The 15,834-nt window shown below is 45.5% G+C and overlaps 1 protein-coding gene across 1 annotated transcript; it reads left to right on the top strand.

The window, feature by feature from the left end:
• The first annotated feature begins 8,199 nt into the window (after positions 1 to 8,199).
• Positions 8,200 to 13,323, top strand: LOC125113498 (kelch repeat and BTB domain-containing protein 6). Its single transcript, XM_047756248.1, has one exon. The coding sequence runs from the start codon at positions 8,802 to 8,804 to the stop codon at positions 10,881 to 10,883; it is 2,082 nt and encodes a 693-aa protein (XP_047612204.1). The 5' UTR covers positions 8,200 to 8,801; the 3' UTR covers positions 10,884 to 13,323.
• The last annotated feature ends 2,511 nt before the right edge of the window (positions 13,324 to 15,834 follow it).

Here is a 15,834-nt window from a genome sequence, read left to right on the forward strand (position 1 = left end):
AATTCCCGACCTGGAATCAGAGGTAAAGGATCCAGCGTTGCCTCAGCTACAGCATAAGTGGGACCTGTGGCTCAGATTCAATCCCTGGTCCAGGAGCTTCCATACGCTGTGGGTGCAGCCATAAAAAAATAAGAATCATACAATTTTTTAAAAAGGGAAAAGGGTGGCGTTCCTGTTGTGGCTCAGAGGTAACAAACCTGAATAGGATCCATGAAGACTTGAGTTCAATCCCTGGCCCTGCTCAGTGGGTTAACGGATCCGGAGTTGCCATGAGGGTGTAGGTTGCAGATCTGGCGTGGCTGTGGCTGTGGTGTATGCCGGCAGCTGCACCTCCGATTGGACCCCTAGCCTGGGAACCTCCCTATGCCGCAGGTGCGGCCCTAAAAAAGAAAGGGAAAAGGGTAATTTGTAATTGAAGGGGTCCAAACAGAGGAGCACAGGTTTCAAAGCACAGACATTGAAGGATAGTCCCGGTTTGGGGAGCTGCCCCTATGGCATATGGAGGTGCCCAGGGTAGGGACCAAATCGGAGCTGCAGCTGCCAGCCTACGCCACAGTCAAGGCAATGCCAGATCGGAGCTGCCTCTGCAGTCTACACCACAGCTCAGGGCAACGCCAGATCCTTAACCCCCTGAGCAAGGCCAGGTATCAAACCTGCATCCTCCTGGATACTAGTCTGATTCATGACCGCTGAGCCACAACAGGGGAACTCCTGCATTTTGCTTTTAGAAACCTTACGTCTGCTGTGGGCAAAAGCTTGGGGTAAATGAACTGTCAAAATCCGGCGAGCAGGAAAGAAGGCCATCTCTGTGCTGGAAAAGGAGAGAGGTTCAGGAAAAGGTTAAACTTCTCAGGTTTGCTTTTAGGGCCATGGGGAGACAAGCACTCCTCTGAGGCATGTGTCTAGTCCATGTGTCTTGTTGACTTTTCCATGCGGTGGTTAAAAGAGCTTGTGAATCAGGGCAAAGGGATGTTGCGGGGGTGGGGGTGGGGGTGGGGGTGGGGGAGGGCAGAACCTAAGCTGAGGACTGTGAAGTGAGCCGTGTTGGAGGGAAGGTAGACTTGAACAAACCCATTGGGGTTAGGATCTAAAAAAAACCCAGGCTTAACTCTTTAATTGCCGGCACAGGTTGAATTAGCCAGTATCCTTTACCATTAAGATGCTTTGCTGGGGGGGATCAGAGTCTTACAGGGGGTGTCAAGAAGGCCTTAACTTCGGGAGTGGTCTAGTGATTCGGGCTTGGTGCTTTGTCACCACTGCGGCCCAGGGTTCAATCCCTGGTCTGGGAACTGAGATCCCACATCAGGCCACTGTAGGCTGCCGCCAAAAAATAAATAAAAGAAAAGAAAAAGAAAGGTAATTTAAAAAAATAAGGCCTTGAAGGATAGAAAATTCTGGAGGGCTTTTAGTTGTAAGTATGTTGTGGTTATCTTGGGAATGGCATTTCTTAAATACATATATTTTTTGTCTTTTGTCTTTTTAGGGCCATGTCCATGGCATATGGAGGTTCCCAGGCTAGGGGTCGAATTGGAGCTGCGGCTGTCAGCCTACACCGCAGCCACAGCAACGCCAGATCCAAGCCGCATCTGCGACCTACACCACCGCTCATGGCAATGCTAGATTCTTAACCCACTGAGTGGGGCCAGAGATCAAACCCGAATCCTCATAGTTCCTAGTTGGATTCGTTTCCACTGTGCCACAAGGGGAAAGCCATATATATATATATATATATATATATATATTTTTTTTTTTTTAATGTCTGACAAAGCAGATTTTTAAAAAAATTTTTTAAATTATAGTTCATTTACAATGTTCTGTCAATTTCTGCTGTACAGCAAAGTGATCCAGTTACACACACACACACACACACACACACACACACACACATTCTTTTTCTCACATTATCCTCCATCATGGTCCAGGAGTGGCATTTCTGCTTTCAGAGGTTCAGCTTCCCAGATTTGGCCTATGTCCATGCTGGGAGCAGCCACAAGGGAGTCAGGTATTTTAGTTAATAGAGCTTGTGCTCAAGTGTTGGGGGGGTTTTCACAGGGGCAAGGAAGTCTGATGGTCCATGAGAAACCTAAAAGTACAAAGGTACATAGGTGTGGGGTCTTGGGAGAGCATCTGCTGATATTCCAACCAGAAAGTAAGCTCTTCCCAGAAAGTTTATTGAAATAATAGAAGCTGAGCAGAAAATGAGGCCTTCTGGTGAGAGATCCTAGTGAGGCTGAAAGAGGTTTAGACAAAGATAAGTCAGGGGGTAGGAGTTCCCATCGTGGTGCAGTGGTTAACGAATCCGACTAGGAACCATGAGGTTGCGGGTTCGGTCCCTGCCCTTGCTCAGTGGGTTAACGATCCGGCGTTGCCGTGAGCTGTGGTGTAGGTTGCAGATGCGGCTCAGATCCCGCGTGGCTGTGGCTCTGGTGTAGGCCGGTGGCTACAGCTCCGATTGGACCCATAGCCTGGGAACCTCCATATGCCGCAGGAGCGGCCCAAGAAATAGCAACAACAACAACAATAACAACAACAAAAGACAAAAAAAAAAATGTCAGGGGGTAGATATCAGGCCCACGGCAGGCATGGTCTGTGTACTCAGAGGGAGTATAATGGGAAAATAAAAAATAAAGCTAACAGCCTTTAGGCCTGTACTTTGTTATGTTCCATAGACTGGGTGACTTTTTTTTTTTTTTTTTTTTTCATATGGAGGTTCCAGGCTAGGGGTCCAATTGGAGCTGTAGCCACCAGCCTACACCAGAGCCACAGCCACTTGGGATCCGAGCCGCATCTGCGACCTACACCACAGCTCACGGCAACGCCAGATCCTTAACTCACTGAGCAAGGCCAGGGACTGAACCCACAACGTCATGGTTCCTAGTCGGATTCGTTAACCACTGCGCCACGACGGGAACTCCTCCTGGGTGACTTTTAAACAAATTTATCGTCTCGCACTTGTGGAGGCAAGAACGTCAAGATCAAGATACCAGTAGGGTTTGTTCCCTTTGTAGCTCAGCAGTAATGAACCCGACAGGTATCCATGAGGATGCAGGTTTGTTCCCTGGCCTCGATCAGTGGGCTAAGGATCCAGCATTGCCATGAGCTGTGGTGTAAGTCACAGATGTGGCTCGGAGCAGATCCCAAGTTGCTGTGGCTGTGGGGTAAGCGGGCAGCTACAGCTCTGATTCGACCCCTAGCCTGGAAACTTCCATATGCCACAGGGGCAGCCCTAGAGAGACCAAAAAAAAAAAAAAGTCAGTTAGTTCCTTCTGAGGGAAGGATCTGTTCTAGGCCTTTCTCCTTGGTTTGTAGATGGCCTCTAGGTCTGTCCACATTGTTCCTCTATGCAGGTCTCCGTGTTCCCATTTCATTAGGACATTAGTCATATTGGATTAGAGCCCCCCCCCCCATGACCTTAATTTAACTTGATTACCTCTGAAAATTATCTCCGAATAATATCACATTCTGGGAGCTCCCTGGTGACCCCGTCGGTCAAGGATCTGGCATAGTCACTGCTGTGGTGCAAGTTCAATCCCTGGCCCAGGAACTTCCTCGTGCCACAGGCATGACCAAAAGAAAAAAAAAAGAAAAAAGACAACACATTCTGAAGTACGAGAGGTTGGGGTGTTAGTAAGTTTAGGGGAACACAATTCAACCCATAAGGAACTCCCTTTGTGGCTCAGCAGAAATGAACCCGACTGGTCCCCATGAGGATGCGGGTTCGATCCCTGGCCTCGCTCAGTGCGTTGAGGATGGGGTGTTGCTGTGAGCTGTTGCTGTGAGGATGTGGGTCACAGAGGCAGTTTGGATCCAGTGTGGCTGTGGCTGTGGCAGGGTCCACAATCAGGAGATAGTGGACTGATGGTAAAACAGACAGTCCTTGGAGACTGTGCAGTTTGAGATGTGCTGAACATATTTTCTTATTTTTCAGCTTCCTCATACCAAGCAAAGTAAGTGGACTCTTTGTTAGAAGTGACGTTACAGGCGTTCCTGTCATGGCGCAGTGGTTAACGAATCCGACTAGGAACCATGAGGTTGCGGGTTCGGTCCCTGCCCTTGCTCAGTGGGTTGGGGATCTGGCGTTGCTGTGAGCTGTGGTGTAGGTTGCAGACGCGGCTCAGATCCTGCATTGCTGTGGCTCTGGCGTAGGCCGGTGGCTACAGTTCCGATAAGACCCCTAGCCTGGGAACCTCCATATGCCATGGGAGCAGCCCAAGAAATAGCAAAAAAAGACAAAAAAAAAAAGGAAGCGACGTTACAGCCCCAAGATTCCAGGGCACCTTGTAGATAAAGAAAAATTTAGGAAGATTCCAAGGGCCTAAAAGGCCACTGGAGTTGTAAGTTGTCCTGAGTCAAATTCTGCCATTTTGGGAGGAAATGATCTGAATTTTTACCTTAGTGGTGAAGCATTTAATTCGTGGGAATCTTGAAGAATGTCAAGAGGTGGGTTGAGAGTTTCCCAAAGGACAGATCTTCCTTGACTTGTGATGGGGTTCTGACCTAATGAATCCCAATAAGTTGAAAATATCCTAAATCAGGAGTTCCCATTGTGGTGCAATGGAAATGAATCTGACTAGGAACCATGAGGTTGCAGGTTCGATCCCTGGCCTCACTCAGTGGGTTAGGGATCCGGCGTTGCCGTGAGCTGTGGTGTAGGTCACAGACGTGGTTCGGATCTGGCATGGCTGTGTCGTAGGCTGTCAGCTACAGCTCCAATTTGACCTCTAGCCTGGGAACCTCCATATGTCGTGGGTGTGGCCCTTAAAAAAAAAGTATACACACACACACACACACACACACATACACATATATATATCCTAAGTCAAAAAATGCATTTATTGGAGCTCCTGTTGTGGCTCAGGGGGTTAAGAACCTGACTATTATCCACGAGGTTGCAGGTTCCATCCCTGGCTTTGCTCAGTGGGTTAGGGATCCAGCGTTGCCATGAGCTGCGGTATAGGTTGCGGATGTGGTTCGGATCCCAAGTTGCTATGGCTGTGGCACAGGCAGGCAGCTGCAGCTCTGATTTGACCCCTAGCCTGAGAATTTCCATATGCCTTAGGTGCAGCCCTAAAAAGACAAAAAACAATAATAACAACAAAAAACCCTGGCGTTCCTGCTGTGGTGCAACAGGATTGGATGCATTTCCGGAGCACTGGGGCACAGGTTCAATGGGTTAAGGATCTGCCGTTGTCACAGCTGAGGCTTAGGTCACAATTGCAGCTCAGATATGATCCCTGGCCTGGGAACTTCATATGCCTCTGGGTGGCCAAAAAAGAAAAAAAATGCATTTAATACACTTAACCTATCATGGACAGTTATCTGGAACACACAGATCAGGAGCTGGGCTCCACCCCAAAGTGCCAGACACCAGAGCAGCACAGGGACTCAAAGAGCCCCAGGACCTGGGTCGAGGAGGTGCAGGCCAAGAGGTGGGCTTCTGATTTCAATCAAGTAATGGCACCAAACTGTCAACGCCCAAAACTAAACAAGGAAGGAAACTGCATTTATTCAGATTTTTGCAATTATGGAGTACAGTTCGGATCCAAAGGCAGGGTGAGCTTGCTTTAGACTGTTAGTGGGAGGATTTAGACAAGCTACAAGAGTGGCTTACAGTTAGGGTTGCTTTTATAGCTAGGGAATGTCTCAGTCAGCTGATGAGGAAACGTGTATCTTGGTCTCTAACTAGTTTGGGCGCATTTCTAATCTCAGTTAATCATTCATGAGACAAAGGACTGGATGTTAGAAACCCTGTGTCTGGCCTTGTGGCAGGTTCAGGCAAAAAATAGAAAGGTCTGTGTTTAACCTTCTCGTGGGTAAATAAGAGAATCTTCTGTTAAGTCTTATGGTAGTCATGAGAAAAGAGTGGACAATGACGCTTCTTTAAATCATATGGAAAAAACGTGGTTTGCTGTGGTTACCTTATTTCCAATGGGAAAAGGATAGGAAGATTTCCAGGGAGGGGGGAAAAAAAAGTGAAGGGATGTCAATTATCGCTGTTTTCCTGTGTCACAGGGATTAGGTAAAGGTCAACATTGTCACTTTCAAGGTTAAATTTTTCCCTTATGATCCGGTTGTTTGGATAGCACGTGTTGAAAAGACTTTCCCTTCCCCATACAATTTGTTGCTGCCCCTGTTTTGGTTTTTGGGTTTTTTAATTTTATAATTTTTATTTTTTCCATTATAGCTGGTTTACCGTGTTCTGTGAATTTTCCACTGTACGGCAGGGTGACCCAGTCACCCATACCTGTATTCAGGTTTGATGTTGATGCCAGTGTTATGACCGCGAAATTAGAACTGCAGTTTCTCAGTGGCATTAGTGACATTTCAGGTGTCTAAGAGCCCCCTGTGGCTCAAGGCTATCATACTGGATAACACAGATATAGAACATTTTCGTCATCCCAGAAAATGTTATCAAAAAATATGGCTGTGCCTAATAAATATTTTGCATTTTTGTGAAAAGCAACCTCAAGCAAATAGCACTGGTAAAGGTATGCATGAAAAAGTCAAAACTCAATGACTAAGCACAATTTATTTTGAGGATTTTTATACTGAGACAATGTTGATAAATACAAATATAAAAACACTTTCGTAAACATAGACTGGACCAAACTAAATCAAGTGATTGTTTTGGCATGTTATGATGCTGAGATTTCAGGATCCTGCACAGTACAAGCTCTCTTTAATATTTTTATTGAGAATCCTCTTTCATAAGGAGAACTCTAAATTCTTCAGTTGATTTGGGGATGGTGGTGAAAGGAGCTGTATTGGACTAGTTATAAACATTCATATTAAGAGAATTAATGAAAATACTTAAGCACTAGTTCTAGAACATGAAATACGGACTGGTGAGACCACCAAAGCCACTATAAATATTCTTGATTTGAGTATTTGAGGCAATCCGTACATCCTACTGAGACCACGATTTCATGGCCCTGCAGATATTGCTGAATGTTTAAAATATGATCACATCCTTCAGAATTTTCCCAGAGAGGCAAGTCTGCAAAGTCTAAAATCTTAAAACGCAGAAAACACCAAGTGCTAGGGAAGATGTGGAATGATAGGAACATCATTAACTGCTAGTAGACTGCAAAATAGTACAGCTACCACTTTGGAAAACATTTTGGCAGTTCCTTACAGAGCTAACCACAGTATCTACTATACAATCCAGCAGTCACCCTCTTTGCTGTACAGCAAAATGATTTCAAAACTTATGTCCCTGAAAACACCAACACATGAGATCTTATAAGAGCTTTATTCACAACAGGCCAAAATTCAAAGCAAACAAAGTATTATTCAGTAAGTGAATGGGTAGGTAAACCGATATATCCATAAGATATTATTCAGGGATCCAAAGAAATGAACTATCAAGCCATGGAAGGACATGGAGGAATCTGAGTTGAATATTGCCAAGTGAAAGAAGCTATAGTAAAGGCTACACACTCTATGATTCCAACTATATAACGTTCTGGAAAATGTAAAACTAGACAGTAAGAAGATCAATGATACCCAGGGGCTGGGGGGCAAAGAGGAGGCGGCATGAATAGATTTGAACAGAGGATTTTTGGGACCGAGAAACTATTCCGTATATCACTACGACAGGTACATGCCATAGAACATTTTTCAAAACCCATAAACCTGTACAATACCAAGAGGAAACCCTAATATAAACTACATGCTTTAATTAGTTGATGTATCAGTGTGAAGTTCATCATTTGCAGCCACAGCGTATGCTAACGCAAAATGAGGTAAACAGGTGAAACTATTGTGAAGGGCTGGAGTATAAGGGAGCTTCCTGTGGCTTTCCGCTGGATTTTTCCACTAAACCTAAAACTGATCTTGAAATCTATTTATTACAAAAACAAACAAACAACAACAAAAAAAAGTATCTCTGCATAAACCTGCAGGGCTTTTCGCATTTTTCTACAGGCGCATGATCGAATGAGAGAGTGCTTCGTTTTTCATAAATGCTAGAAGCTAAAACGAATTGAACCTTTATATTTTGGGTATTGCGTAAGTACTTTCTTCCACTAATCAACAAATGTTTATTCCGAGCAAGGATACCCAGCCTACGCAATTTATGCGTATACTGCCTACGCAATTTATGCGTACATCGCCTACGCAATTTAATCGTCACACAGCGCTAAGAAATACCATCGCTATTAATGTTTCAAAAAACAAGAGACAGCTCTGGGACAGACAATTAATAAATGCCAGAATGGGCATTTAATCTGAATTCTGAGCCCCAAATTCGAAACCTTAAAACCGTACCAAAGAGAATTACCGACTTCCAACTCCATCATTTGAAACAATGAACGGCCGACAAATCTCGCGACATTACTGAAGCTACTACTACTCCCAACATGCAAAGCGGTTTCCGTGCCGCAGACTGTGCCGCAGCCTATGCCGCAGCACATGCCGCAGCGGCCACAGCGGCCGCAGCGCCCGCAGCGCCCCGGCATTCCTTGAGGCGCGAAAGGCAACCTGGGAGCTGTAGTTCTTCTGGACACCGACTGGTATTGCCAGCGCGGCCGCGGCGGATCTCTCGCTTGCAGCCAGTAGGTCCTGTGAGGGCGAGTTGAGGCGGAGAAAGGGCGTGGAACTGGAAACGGGTGAGTCCGACGCGGTGTACGCGATAAAGGGAGGCGGCACCGCGGTGTAGGGCTGACTTAGATAAATGGACCAGTGCTGCAGTCTCTCCGGAGACACTGTGATCTTAGCGTCAGCGATAAGAGGGTGAGGAGGCGCCCGAGCCCGGTCTTTGCACCCGTTCTCGCCCTCAGCTCCCTACCAGCATCTCCACCATGCAGTCCCGGGAAGAAGCTTCGCGCTCTCGCCGCCTCGCCAGTCCCCGCGGTGGAAAGCGGCCTAAAAGGGTTCACAAACCCACGGTTTCGGCTTTTTTCACGGGGCCGGAGGAGTTGAAGGACACGGCCCATTCCGCAGCCTTGCTGGCACAGCTCAAGTCCTTCTACGACGCGCGGCTGCTCTGTGATGTGACCATCGAGGTGGTCACGCCTGGCAGCGGGCCTGGCACAGGCCGCCTCTTTCCCTGCAACCGTAACGTGCTGGCCGCCGCGTGTCCCTACTTCAAGAGCATGTTCACCGGCGGCATGTACGAGAGCCATCAGACGAACGTGACCATGCACGACGTAGATGCCGAATCCTTCGAGGTGCTGGTCGATTACTGCTACACGGGTCGCGTGTCCCTGAGTGAATCCAACGTGGAGCGCCTTTACGCGGCCTCGGACATGCTGCAGCTGGAGTATGTGCGGGAAGCCTGTGCCTCGTTCCTAGCCCGCCGCCTTGACCTGGCCAACTGCACGGCCATCTTCAAGTTCGCCGACGCCTTCGGCCATCGCAAGCTGCGGTCGCAGGCCCAGTCCTTTATCGCGCACAACTTCAAGCAGCTCAGCCAGATGGGTTCGATTCGCGAGGAGTCTCTGGCCGATCTGACCCTGGCCCAACTGCTGACTGTCCTGCGCCTGGACAGTCTGAACATTGAGCATGAGCAGACTGTGTGTCACGTTGCGGTGCAGTGGTTGGAGGCGGCTCCCAAGGAGCGGGGTCCCAGCGCTGCCGAAGTCTTCAAGTGTGTCCGCTGGACACATTTCACCGATGAAGATCGGAATTACCTGGAAGAGCTGTTGACCAACACCATTGTGAAGAAGTACTGTCTGGACCTCATGGAAGGAGCCCTGCAGATGCGATATGGTGACATGTTGTACAAGTCTCTGGTGCCAAAGCCAGAGAGCAGCAGCGCCAGCAGCAGCAGCAGCAGCAGCAGCAACAACAACAACAACGGCAGCGGCGGCGGCAGCAGCAGCAGCAGCTGCTCTGTTGTATCTGTGGCAGAAAATCCACCCCAGAGGCTGGGTGTGTGTGCCAAGAAGATGGTGATCTTCTTTGGCCATCCCAGAGATCCCTTTCTGTGCTGTGACCCTTACTCGGGGGACATTTACAAAGTGCCATCACCTCTGACCTGCCTTGCTCACACCAGGACTGTAACCACCTTAGCCGTCTGTGTCTCTCCTGACCATGACATCTATCTGGCCGCCCAGCCCCGGAAAGACCTCTGGGTGTACAAACCAGCCCAGAATAGTTGGCAGCAGCTGGCAGACCGCCTGCTCTGCCGGGAGGGCATGGATGTGGCCTACCTCAACGGCTACATTTACATTTTGGGTGGGCGGGACCCGATCACCGGAATTAAACTGAAGGAGGTGGAGTGCTACAGTGTTCAGAGAAACCAGTGGGCACTGGTGGCTCCCCTGCCTCATTCTTTCATTTCCTTTGACCTGATGGTGATTCAGAACTATCTGTACGCCCTCAACAGCAAGCGCATGTTCTGCTTTGATCCCAGCCACAACATGTGGCTGAAGTGTGTGTCTCTGAAGCGCAATGACTTCCAGGAGGCCTGTGTCTTCAATGATGAGATCTACTGCATCTGCGACATCCCTGTCATGAAGGTGTATAACCCGGTGAGAGGAGAGTGGCGGCAGATTAATAACATTCCCCTGGTGTCGGAGACCAACAACTACCGGATTATCAATCACGGCCAGAAACTGTTGCTGATCACCTCGCGCACCCCGCAGTGGAAAAAGAACCGGGTGACCGTGTACGAATATGACATTAGAGGAGACCAGTGGATTAACATAGGTACCACATTGGGCCTCTTTCAGTTTGATTCTAACTTTTTCTGCCTCTCGGCTCGCGTGTATCCTTCCTGTCTCGAACCCGGTCAGAGTTTCCTCACGGAGGAGGAAGAAGTCCCCAGTGAATCTAGTACGGAGTGGGATTTAGGTGGGTTCAGCGAGCTAGACTCTGAGTCAGGGAGTTCAAGTTCTTTATCCGATGATGATTTGTGGGTTCAGGTAGCCCCTCAGTGACCTGCCTAGGATGGGCCGTTGGTTCCAGATTAAGTTGAAACACTGAGGTGTTGGTACTGCTTTGGAAAGTTATCTTAACGAGATACCCTTTCCCTCTGCTGGAAAAAAAAAAAAAGTTGATTAATTTCAGGTTTGGTTTAGAAAGGGTATTGTTTGAAATACTAATGTAAGTTAATGTTACCGAATTTAAACATGAAAAGAAATCACCCTATTTAATAATTTACTGTTCTGAAAGTCCAGTGTTGATTTAACTGTTAAGTATGTTTATGTTTGATCACGTTATAAGTCAATTGTAATCAATAGTCTTCTATGATTAAACCTTACATTCCGTCTTGTGCCGCAAGTACTTCAACTTGAATTTTAATTTCTACAATAGAAAACTGATTGGATAGGAATTCCTTGAGAGGGTTGGAAAGCATATATTTTCCTTCAGATCAGTGTAGTAGGTTTCCAAAACGTTAAATTAGTGGGTTTTTACAAAATGTGTTCTAACTTAACTATAGTCTGCTAAGTTTTAGTTCAGTTTTCTCCTCTGTTGTGGAAAAAAAAAAAAAATATATATATATATATGTTTAATGTGACCGAATGGTGATTTCATTTGTGATTATGTACCAAATGCCATAAGCTCACTGAAAGTAAAAACAAAAAAACCAGGATTCTACTCTTTGACAAGATATTTCAGTTTTCAATCTGTAGTATAACATATGTATTTGCAAATAGTGACCATATTTTCCATCTAAAAAAGCCCATTCCAGTAGTGTCACCCATCACTGAAAAACGCTACAAAAAAATGCAGAAAACAGCAACTTGGTGTGTAGGTTCATACTTTTAATCTGTACTTGATCCATGCTTCATTGAATCGGAGGAATAATCCTTTTCTTCACTGGACATGATGGTGAACATTTTTATCCATTGTCTTAAAAAGTTTATGTGATTCTTAAAATATTTTTGGCTGTACAGTTTTGGTGTTTGATCCTAGGTGATTTGTCAACAAGATGTGATTATTCTTTCCTGTTTTGTGAGGTAAGATTGGTTTTGAGAGTACGTATCAGTTAAGAACAGTATTTTATTGAAATCACTAGTTATTGTGTCTATCAACTCTGAAATCAAGTGCCAGCAAAGAATTTTAAATCTTTCAGTTGTGTACAGAACTGTTTTGTGTAGCATTGAGATACTCTGTCAGTTTTGTAGGTCGCTAAATGTTATTATCAGCTTAAAGGTATTTTTCTATTAAAAAGTTTACAGTTAAATAACACAAGTGGATGATAGCATTTGGGGCCCGTAGTGAAAGTATATTTCGTCTAAAAGATTTCTCTATGAAGTGGTGTACATGGCTATTTTATTATGGTATTTGTATCTGTTCTGTGTTTCTCTGAACCAAGCTCCAGTCTTTGTTTCTCTCAGCATATGTAAGGGAAAGAAGGTCCAGAAATAGAGAAAAAGTCACACAAAGCTGACATTGCTAAAGACAGGAAGACTTAAGTGCTTACCTTTTGAGGGTTTATTAGCTAAGAGTTGTCATGATAACCTGTCCGTGAGGGTTTATCGGGTAGAGTTGTCATGATTCCCTGTACATCGTAAGTGACCAGATGCTTTTGGTGTATAACTTTTTCTATACACAAAATGATCTCTCTGAATCTTCAGTCTTCATGCAGTTCACCTGCTAATTCCTCCTCTGTGTTTATTCTCTCGTGACAGAAGGCTCACATTTCTTATACACCCTGGCAGAGTACAGAGGAATTTCATCTCTCCAGTAGGGAACTGAAATTTTTTTTTTTTAATTGAAATACCATGGATGAAAATGGAGAGAGGAAGACAGAAAAGGAAAAGGTATTAAAAAAAAAAAAGGTGAAGGTCTTCTTAGCCATTTTTGATGGGCCATTTGAAGAGTCTTCAAAACATTCCTCTTCACCATTTTTCAAGAAGTAAGATGCTTGCTTCTCCTGCCAGTATGTGTTCCCTCCAAAGGGCAAACCTGCTTTTCGTTGCCTAAGGATAAATTTTGTTCCCTTTGACAGCAGGGTTGTCGTAAGCACTGTACTTAACACAAAGCTGTTTTTCAATAGTGGGTTCGTGGGTTTTGGTTTTTGGGGGTTTTTTTGGGCCAACTTTTTCTTCACCAGTAACTTCTTGTTGATAGCATTTTCTTTTTGTCAGACGGAACTAGAGCAGTGATGATCTCAACCAGATTATCCACCTGCAGAATTAAGGTATGCAACGGATTGATAAGAGACAGATTCTCCAGTTGTCATTTTCAGCCTTTGCGTTAAAGCCTACGCTAACTAGTAGTAGTAACATCTTGGGTTACAAAGAGGTTTTCTTGGGAAGAATTTTTTGGTTTCGTGATATATCTGTGAATTAGAAAATAGCTGTTAATCATTATTTTATGGATAAGTGATTTGTATGTGATTAGTTACAAATAAAACATACTAGAACCCAGGCTTTTTGACTTTTTAATTTATTCCTTCTGCTAAACACAGAAAACCCTTGCTCATGCAAGCGAATGACAGCTAGCAGTGTTGAAATCCCTTCTTGACAGGAAAGCACCCTTGTCTCTGTTTTCCAGTTAATCAGCACCTCTTTTAGCAGATATGTTTGCAGGACTCCCCTTTGTAAGATTTCAAGTGATCTTAATTATTTTTTGTGTATGTTCCCAGAGTCCGAAAAGCTCATAAAGGACCCCAATTTTTACAAGTTCTTTTAAGTTCAAATAATAAGTGCTGGTAGGATTTCCCCAAGGATGAAGTAGAAATTGTTGTACCTGAGCTCGTAAAGAATTTGGAGAACGCTTTTGATCTGTTCCCAAGAAAAAGGCCGATGTCATAACATCCCTGAAATTGTAAAAGTATGACGACTTCTGAAGCTCATCAGACCCGAGATAAGAGCACCTGTGAGAGTCTCTCCTCCCCACCCTTATTCCAACTCACTTTAAAGGAACATTTATTATAGCAAATACGATAAAGCAGGGACGTACTAGGAGGCAACATTCCTTATAGAAAATATAACTATCATACAAGCCTAAAAGCATCAGTGTTATTTTTAGAACCAACAAGAGGGGGACTCCCTGTAGGGGTTTAGCAGGTTAAGAACCCAACTAGTATCCTTGAGAATGTGGGTTTGATCCCTGGCTCCGCTCAGTGGGTTAAGGATCTGGTGTTGCTGCAAGCTGAGGCACAGGTCGCAGATGCAGCTTGAATCTGGCGTTTCTCTGGCTGTGGCATAGGCCGGCAGCTGCAGCACCAATTCGACCCCTAGCCTGGGAACTTCCATATGCCACAAGTGTGGGTAAAAAAACCAACAAGAGGGTTCAATACATACATACCAATTGCTTTTTTTTGTTGGGTTTTTGTTTTTTGCCTTCTAGGGCTGCCCCTGCAGCATGTAGAGGTTCCCAGGCTAGGGATCGAATCAGAGCTGCAGCTGCTGACCTACCCTGTAGCCACAGCAACGCTGGATCTGAGGCACATCTGCAACCTACACCACAGCTCAAGGCAATGTCAGATCCTTAACCCACTGAGTGAGGCCAGGGATCGAACACACACATCCTCATGGATTCTAGTCAAATTCGTTTCCATTGTGCCATGAAGGGAACACACCCGATTGTTTTTTTAATAATATAAAAAAACAAAAAATACTGTTCACAAAAATTGCCTAACTTCAGAATACCATGGAGGCAATTGGTGTGTGTGGCATAGGGTAAAGGGCCCATTCCTTTACTCTGAGCCATTTGTCACTCGGATCTGTTTCATCAAACTTCGACTCCTCATCTTTAAGCTTGAGGACTCAGCATGGTCCAAGGCACAGGGGGAGGAGGGAAGAGATACGGTATAACATTCCATCTATACCTGAGACATACTTTGTCCTGAAACAGCCTAGTCTGTGGGGAGTCACCTGCCTCTAGTGGAGTCACCAGTTTGCATTCTCACCTGTAAAGCCAAAATAGCTGCTTAGAGCCATCATATCTCGATCAGGAATATTCTTTTGAGCAAACTCTTCATTAATCCTGGGAAAACTAGTTTAAAAGGACTGTGTAAGTGTTATGCAAAGTATTTCTTCTGAAACAGGTATGTTTGTGCCTTGAGGAAAGAAAAGAGCCTGGACTCTCAGTTGTAAACAATATTACCATAATTTAGGAGCTCCCAACGTGGCTCAGTGGTTAATGAACCCAACTCGTACCCATGAGAATATGATCCCTGGCCTCACTCAGTGGGATCATAGCGTTGCCGTGGGCTGTGGTGTAGGTCACAGATGCGGCTTGGATCTGGCATGACTTGACTGTGGCTGTGGTGGAGGCTGGCAGCTCCAGCTCCCATTTGACTCCTAGCCTGGGAACCTCCATACGCTGCAGGTAGGCCCCCAAAAGACCCCCCCCCAAAGGAATATATTTAGATCATTTCAAGAAAGTAAAATAGAAATTTTTTGTATATTGTAACTGAAAAATTCAGCCATGTCACTCACTTTGGGTACAGCCTGATCCATAGTCTCAATGTCTTCAGGGCTTTCTTTGTACAGAGAAGACAGCTTGGGGTAACATTTTCTCCCTACTTTGTACATACAGGTGTGGTTGTATGTAATAGAGACCCATAATTGTTTTAAGAAGTTGATCCTATAAAAATCCAACCTGTTATGTTATCCCTCGTCTAGAAAGCAGACTGAGGGAGTTCCTATTGTGGCTCAGTTTGGTTAACAAACTCAACTAGTATCCATGAGGATGCTGGTTCGATCCCTGGCCCTGCTCAGTGGGTTAAGGATCCAGCGTTACCATGAGCTCTGGTGTAGGTTGCAGACGCAGCTTGGATCTGGCATGACTGTGGCTGTGGTGTGGGCCAGCAGCTACAGTTCAGATTCTTCCTCTAGCCTGGGAGCCTCCATATGCCTCAGGGGCAGCCCTAAAAAAACAAACAAACAAACAAAACAGAAACCAAAGTGGACTGAGGAGTTCCCGGTGTGG

The sequence above is a fragment of the Phacochoerus africanus genome, chromosome 13 (genome assembly GCF_016906955.1).
Source record: "Phacochoerus africanus isolate WHEZ1 chromosome 13, ROS_Pafr_v1, whole genome shotgun sequence".
NCBI classification, from domain to species: domain Eukaryota; kingdom Metazoa; phylum Chordata; class Mammalia; order Artiodactyla; family Suidae; genus Phacochoerus; species Phacochoerus africanus.